The 7874-nt window shown below is 39.0% G+C and overlaps 1 protein-coding gene across 1 annotated transcript; it reads left to right on the top strand.

The window, feature by feature from the left end:
• Nucleotides 1–4092: 4092 nt before the first annotated feature.
• Nucleotides 4093–5827, top strand: LOC133406218 (regulator of G-protein signaling 5-like). The gene is made up of 5 exons (XM_061683652.1): nt 4093–4210; nt 4450–4533; nt 4624–4685; nt 4821–4987; nt 5148–5827. The coding sequence occupies exons 1-5, from the start codon at nt 4167–4169 to the stop codon at nt 5352–5354; spliced, it is 564 nt and encodes a 187-aa protein (XP_061539636.1). The 5' UTR covers nt 4093–4166; the 3' UTR covers nt 5355–5827.
• The last annotated feature ends 2047 nt before the right edge of the window (nt 5828–7874 follow it).

Here is a 7874-nt window from a genome sequence, read left to right as displayed (position 1 = left end):
TCCTGTACAACATTTTTATATGATTACCAAGTTTTTACAGGAAAATCTTTAAACATATTAACACTACAAGTTGTTTGGTAATGACAAGCAATAAAAATATTATCTGACTTAAGGGTATAAATGAGGGGGGTAAAACAAAATGTCTGACTTCTCTCTGCCCTAGCGTGTGCTTGAGTGACAAGACAAAATGAATTAAAGAATCAGATTTTGAATAAACTTCATTGATCTGAAAATGGTCAATGTGGCGGTAATGACAGCAACTTTAAGGGACAGACATATTTTAGTCAAAATAAAAGACAGAATTTGAAATGTTTTGGATATATAATGAGAAATCATTGATTCTATTATATTTTAATGAATTTATGGTAAACGTTACACCATTATAGCATTTTATTAGTAGCAAGATAGAGCTTCATATATCCAAACCCTGTGCTAGGGACAGGGTGAAAACTGTAAAATACCACCGTAAAACCACTCAAAAAATTAACATGACATTTTAGACAACACTTATAATTAGGCACGCCCACTGCTGGTTCTTGAAAAAAATCTATTCAAATATATTTTTTCTTTACATTTTACATGAAGGACACAAAAAGGCACGTAATCAAATAAACACCCATATTGGCGACATATCCTGTACTAATATGTAAGTCAAAACCTGCTGTGATCTATCCCTAATTTACGCTAACGCAATAGAAAAGTCATACACGCACAGAGTGGCAATGCACTCCAAAAAAAATAGAAGAAATTGCTACATAAAATGGTTTTCTATTGAGTTGTATCAACCATAGGCGTATAGGGAATTTGCACCCTCTTGTAGAGTCGCTCTTTGTAGAAGAGATGTAGGGTGATGCGCCGTCCCTTGGTAAGTCAACTCAATAGTCTCAAAGGGCTTCACATGCAGGCCCACGGGGCACAAAAATAAACAACATTCTCTAGCCCCCCAATCTGGCCAAGGGGAAAAAAATTAAAGAAAACCCATTTCCCCTTTCAGAATGACTTTCCTATACAATGTTAGTTTAAACAGCATGAGACTCGATTTAATGGACTCTTCAGGATGTGTCCTGGTCAGTAGATGCCAACTCATCTACAGCAACGCCTCCATGGAAGTGGTCCTCCTCAGGTCAGGTAAGAGAAGGTATTACAGGGTGAGTGTGAACAACGGGGCTGAATCATGAACTGAATGACAAAGCACTGCATGATTTGATAATTGAATCTTTATGATGGACTGATTCTAGTAATTCAGTGCAGTCAAAAGAACTGCCATTTCTGTAACTAATACACTCCAGAAGCGAACAGGGTTGTCATTAAACAAAACAACAACCTCACTCACAGTACCATTGAAATGATACAGCTACACACATAACTACTTTCTGTGGAAAACAACAAACAACAACTAATGTTAACAATAAACACATATTCCTAACACTAGAGTAGTTACAAAATGAGGAGCAGACATTAGAGTATATTGTTATTTTATGGGAGCAGATGTTGTTCCAGCTTGAAATCGTCGACAACCTCTCATGAAATATAAAGACAATTTTGCATCACGAAAGCAAAGGTACCATCATTCTTCACCCCTATGAATTTGTTGGCCACCCCACTAGACAGTCCTTGTGTAAATTATATTAAACGGCGGAAAAGTTCAATCAGCACACCCCCTCCAAACCACTTGAATGTGACGGGAGACATTTTCCATGCATGGAAAGAAATTTTCATCAACAGACCAGATTGTATCATCACACAATGTTGCTCTCTGATTTCCTTGAAATGCCTTTAGCTGTGTCTTTATATAACCCACTTGGTTCAATACAATGGTATACACTGTTGTTTGTAAACATTTTTCACTGATTTGATGATTCTGGTCTGGCCTGCTTTGATCCCAACTTGGAACACTCTCAACATCCCACTCCCAACTTCGGTGTCTTGCTGGATAGTGTTTGAATCTCTTCCCCTAGCATGTGTTTGAAAAAAAATAAAATAAAAAAAATAAAAATTCCAGCGAGTTCCAGTAACTAAAGTGCTGACACACGGGCTGCATTTGGTTCTTGGGTGCTACATGGTTGTGGGCTTCTGCTCCTTTTTTCTGCAGTATATACAACCCCAATTCCAGTGAAGTTGGGACGTTGTGTTAAACGTAAATCAAAACAGAAAACAATGATTTGCAAATCATGTTCAACCTATATTTAATTGAATACACTATAAAGACAAGCTATTTAATGTTCAATCCAATTAACTTTATTGTTTTTAGCAAGTCATCATTAACTTGTAATTTTATGGTTGCAACACGTTCCAAGAAAGCTGGGACAGGTGGCAAAAAAGACTGATAAAGTTGAGAAATGCTCATCAAACACCTGTTTGGAACATCCCACAGGTGAACAGGCTAATTGGGAACAGGTGGGTGCCATGATTGGGTAGAAAAGGGGCTTCCTTGAATGGCTCAGTCATTCACAAGCAAAGATGGGGCGAGGTTCACCTCTTTGTGAACCAGTGTGTGATAAAATAGTCAAACAGTTTATGGACAATGTTCCTCAACGTACAATTGCAAGGAATTTAGGGATTTCATCCTCTACCGTCCATAATATCATCAAAAGGTTCAGAGAATCTGGATAAATCACTGCATGTAAGCGGCAAGGCCGAAAACCAACATTGAATGCCCGTGACCTTCGATCCCTCAGGTGACACTGCATCAAAAACTGACATCAATGTGTAAAGGATATCACCACATGGAAAAGTGGAAAAGTGTTCTGTGGTCCGACGAGTCCAAATTTAAAGTTGTTTTTGGAAATTGTGGACGTCGTATCCTCCGGGCCAAATAGGAAGAGAACCATCTGGACTGTTATGGACGCAAAGTTCAAAAGCCAGCATCTGTGATGGTATGGGGCTGTGTTAGTGCCAATGGAATGGGAAAATTACACATCTGTGAAGGCACCATTAATGCTGAAAGGTACATACGGGTTTTGGAGAAACATATGCTGCCATCCAAGCAACGTCTTTTTCATGGACGCCCCTGCTTATTTCAGCAAGACAATGCCAAACCACATTCTGCACGTTTTACAACAGCGTGGCTTCGTAGTAAAAGAGTGCTGGTACTAGACTGGCCTGCCTGCAGTCCAGACCTGTCTCCCATTGAAAATGTGTGGCAGATTAATTATGAAGCGTAAAATACGACAACGGAGACCCCGGACTGTTGAACAACTGAAGCTGTACGTCAAGCAAGAATAGGAAAGAATTACGCCTATAAAGCTTCAACAATTAACAAGTGTCCTCAGTTCCCAAACGTTTATTGAATGTTGTTAAAAGAAAAGGTGACGTAACACAGTGGTAAACATGACCCTGTCCCAGTTTTTTTGGCATGTGTTGCAACCATAAAAGTCTAAGTTAATGATTATTTGCTAAAAACAATAAGGTTTAGCAGTTTCAACATTAAATATCTTGTCTTTGTAGTGTATTCAATTAATTCAATTATTTTTTATTTATGTTTAACACAAGGGGTTGTTTTAAACAAATAAGGTTCATTTACTTTTATTCACCCTGTTTCAAGAATATTGTAAATGATATCTAGAGTAAGAATACAGTCAACCTTAAATAAGGCTAAAGTAATTGTACACATTTATTAATACACACTTCACGCGTATCTGCCAGGATTTTCAATCTTGTTTACAAATACATTATCTCCTTGGCCACTGTAGTTCAGAAAGTTAAGATAAGAGAACAAAATGATAAACACCATTAAAAAGCATATTTAATTCCAACATATAGAGTAAATACCTCCCTCTTGTATACTAAATTTCAGGCTAGAGCTCATTTTTATTTAGTCTGTTCAAAGCTTGATTTGTAAGGGATGATGTTTTCAAGGACACATTGAGCAAATATTTATTAGCACTGGCTTTTTTTTTTTTTTTTTTTGCAATCATTTGATAGACATTACTACGCTTCCGCCATGTGTGTCCTCTGCCTTTTAGTGACTTCATCATCAGTCTCACCCATCCACGTGCTCTGATTGGCTGCGAGGTCTGATGACACATCGGAGGCATTGGCAAAGACTATAAAAGCTCCTCTCTTGCTGTATTCAGGCACACAGACAGCTGATTTCCTACTGAGGATACTTAACCACCACCCAACACAAGAGACACTCCCACTCCCACTGTCTACAGTCTGCTACTATGTGTAAAGGACTAACATCGATGCCTACCTGCTGCTTGGAAAGGTACATGAACCTTCATAGAAACTGACCTATTACAAGGAAGCCACTGGAACTCTGCTGTTTTCTTTCCTTCCGTGTATGAACATTTTTCTTTATTCTCGCTAAGCAGATGAAAGACTTTTAGGTTAGACTTCATTCACATAGAAGACAAATTAATGCTTTGCGGTGTGCTGGTTTGCCAATGGGGATGTACTCAAGGTCCCATACAAATTAGATCTAACCTTTTAATATTCTCTCCACAGGGCCAAAGAGCTGAAAGCGAGGCTGGGAAGCATTTTGCAGAAGTCAGAGTGGAATCTGTTCTGCTGCAAAATGGGAAAAAACAAGTAAGATCAAATAATATAGCCTTTCTGTGTCACCATTCTGTGTTTTTTGTTTAAACTTGGTCAAATTTAACAATGTACCATTTATTTTAGACCGACCCTGGAGGAATGCCTGAGGTGGAAAGGATCATTTGAGCAACTCCTGTCTAGCAAATGTAAGTACATCTTTACACGTGGAGGTTTCCTCAGCAATTGCAACATTTTAGTCAATGCATTTTGGAGACACAGTTGTTGATAAACGTATCCACCATTTTGTGCCATTAGTAATTAAATTTACTCTCTTACCTCAGATGGACTGTGCGCTTTCACAGCCTTCTTATTATCAGAATTCAGCGAAGAGAACATTGCGTTCTACTTTGCATGTGAAGATTACAGGAGTACCAAATCTCTTGCCAAACTACCTACTAAAGCCCAGAAAATCTACAATGAATTCATCTGCAGTGATGCTCCCCGGGAGGTGAATAAAATACATCATATTTGTTTTTGCAAATGTTATATTTTAGGTTACAATGATAATGCATGCAAATTCACAGTATATTCTGAAAACACATTATGCTCATGTTGAAAAGCTTGTAAAATAGACTAATTTGACTCAGCCTCATTGTGCCATTTTCCAGATTAACATTGACCATGAAACTCGGGACATCACCAAAGCCAACATGCATTCCCCGTCACCCTACTGCTTTGATCAGGCGCAGCACAAGATCTACATGCTCATGGCCAAAGACTGCTACCCACGCTTCCTGCGCTCACCAGCCTTCAGGGATATTGTCAGTCAAGCCAAGCCAAGCCCAAAACAGCCCCAGCTGGGGAAGAAGGTGTGAGTTCTCACTGATGGCCCGCAAATGTGTAGAATGACTGCCGAGGTAGAAGTGTGTCCTTGAAAGAACCCCCTCACTCTTCAAAGCTGGAAAGAAAGGAAACATGGGATAACTTTCCCCCCCTCCCCAAGTGGAATGTCAATGAATAGCGATGAGGTGGTTTTGAAAGTCACAAGAAAGTAAAAAGTTAAGACAAAAACCACAGAAGCTAGTGAGGAATGGGAAAGCACTTTTTTTTATTTTATTATTTGCCCTTAAGGTAAACATTTGTGTTTGTAATGTCTTTGTCAAAGTTCAACACTGTTTGTGAAAAAAAGATACATTGAATATGATAATTTTTGTATTTATTTGTGTGTATTTTATGCATTTTTACTAAATAAAAGGTATAATAATGTGCAATATAATATATTGATATTTATATAACTTGTTGTATTTTTACACACCAGCAAATAAATTTTACAGGATCGCAAAACAAATTCTGTTTTAACTGTCCATTTTTATGATCACACATTAAGTAACCTCCATCCATCCATTTCCTGAGCCGCTTCTCCTCACTAGGGTCGCGGGCGTGCTGGAGCCTATCCCAGCTGTCATCGGGCAGGAGGCGGGGGACACCCTGAACTGGTTGCCAGCCAATCCCAGGGCACATAGAAACAAACAACCACCCGTACTCACATTCACACCTACGGGTAATTTAGAGTCTCCAATTAATGCATGTTTTTTGGGATGTGGGAGGAAACCCACACAGGCACGGGGAGAACATGCAAACTCCACACAGGCGGGGCCAGGGATTGAACCCGGGTCCTCAGAACTGTGAGTCGGCCACCGTGACGCACATTAAGTAACCTTCACAAGCTAATGAAATCCCACAGAAAAGAACTTCGTCAGCAAGGTGAACTAGTGGTTAGCCTGCCTTTGAGTTTTGAGGTTCAGGGTTTGAATTTGAAAAAATTGTCAGAACCCCCCCGACCCACCCTTGAGGACTTGCACACTGCCAGAACTAAGACAATAGCATGCAAAATCCTCTTGGACCCTTCACATTCTGGTCACCACACCTTCCAGCTTTCATGTGTGGACGTTCCAGGTTCTCCCCATGCTTGTGTGGGTACTCTGGCTTCCTCCCACTTTACCAAAACATGCATCTTAGATTGAGAAGAATAATTTTTGTATAGGTGTGCAAGTGAATGGTCGTTTGTCGATATGGGTCATTTTCATATAATTCGATCAATAACAGTAAAGACACTTACTTAATTTTTTTTTTTTTAAAGAAAATACTATTTAGCAATCTTTTTATGTGGCCTTGGTTTCATATGGGTAAATGTCTCCCATGCTGAAACACAACCCACCCCACAACAAAGATATGCGACTTAGAAAATGGATGTAAGAGTAAAAAATTCAGCATTTTCACAATCATATTCTATTAGCATATTACAATATATTATCTGTCATAAATACTCTTTTTTTTTTCAAAAAAAAAATCCCTCAACAACCCCACTGACAAAGATAAAATGTCAATAAACAGATAATAGTCTGTAACCGAGATACTGTACAGTATGTACATACTGTAGTTTTACCTCAGGCTATGTAACATTGATGTGCATAATATAATACCAATAATAGGTTTGCATATTCTATTTTCATGGCATCTGGCACCATGTGTTTTGTTTAGTTGTTGCACCGAGGAAACCGTGTCAATGGGAAATACTTCAATACTTAAAACAGGAAGCACAAAGAGGAAAGTGACAGCATTAACGTAACAGATCGAGCTATAAAACTTTATTATGAGCATAGCAACTGTTTGCACTACCCATCAACTTCAGGCAATAAATTGCAAAATCTAGTGGAAGCCATTGCTGTCAAAAACCATTAAATTCAATGGGGTACTGGAAAACACTTTAAAACATCTGTTATACTGGAGCTAATGTTGGTTATCTAATTTCTTCTAATTAAAATGTTAATTGTTACATTGACATTGTTTAGTTAGGTGAGTTATTTGGTACAAATCCAAATTGGGGCTGCATGTCTAGTTTGTGTATTCAGATGTCATCAGTATAACGTGGAGGCGGTGTTGGGCAGGAAACAGCTGGCTCACAGGCCTGGTGCATAATGAAACACTTATAGGCTGCTTCCGAGGTAGAGGCAGTTGACCCCTGACATTTTGTCTTGATGTGAGTATGGCAATGACCACTTCAATTACTGGTTTAGCCCATTCTCATTTTATGCCTGTTTAATTAACTAAGATCACTTTTTATTTATTATTATTATTATGGCCGCACTGCTAACGCTGTATGATTGCGCTAGAAACCATCTGACTAAAGAAATTAACATTGCAAAGAGGAATTATGCAGTAAAGTTAGAAAAACGGTTTACCGCTAATGACGAAAGTCTTCATGCTGGACCACCTCAAGAGCGTCACAGGTCCCCTGCTGTACCCCCTGCAGTTTGCCTACCGAACAAACAGGTCTGCGGATGACGCAGTCAACATGGGACTGCACTTCATACTAGAACACCTCAATGGTGCTG

Source organism: Phycodurus eques, chromosome 8, assembly GCF_024500275.1.
Source record: "Phycodurus eques isolate BA_2022a chromosome 8, UOR_Pequ_1.1, whole genome shotgun sequence".
In the NCBI taxonomy this organism is placed as follows: Eukaryota; Metazoa; Chordata; class Actinopteri; order Syngnathiformes; family Syngnathidae; genus Phycodurus; species Phycodurus eques.
The sequence above is the reverse complement of the archived record's forward strand: the minus strand, read 5'-3'. Positions and strand labels throughout refer to the sequence as shown.

What these genes read in the sequence shown, in the direction of transcription:
- LOC133406218 (XM_061683652.1), top strand. Translation starts at nt 4,167, where the DNA reads ATGTGTAAAGGACTAACATCGATGCCTACCTGCTGCTTGGAAAG. An exon ending in CCTACCTGCTGCTTGGAAAG is followed by an intron (nt 4,211 to 4,449) that starts GTACATGAACCT and finishes TTCTCTCCACAG; the next exon opens with GGCCAAAGAGCTGAAAGCGA. An exon ending in TGCAAAATGGGAAAAAACAA is followed by an intron (nt 4,534 to 4,623) that starts GTAAGATCAAAT and finishes CATTTATTTTAG; the next exon opens with ACCGACCCTGGAGGAATGCC.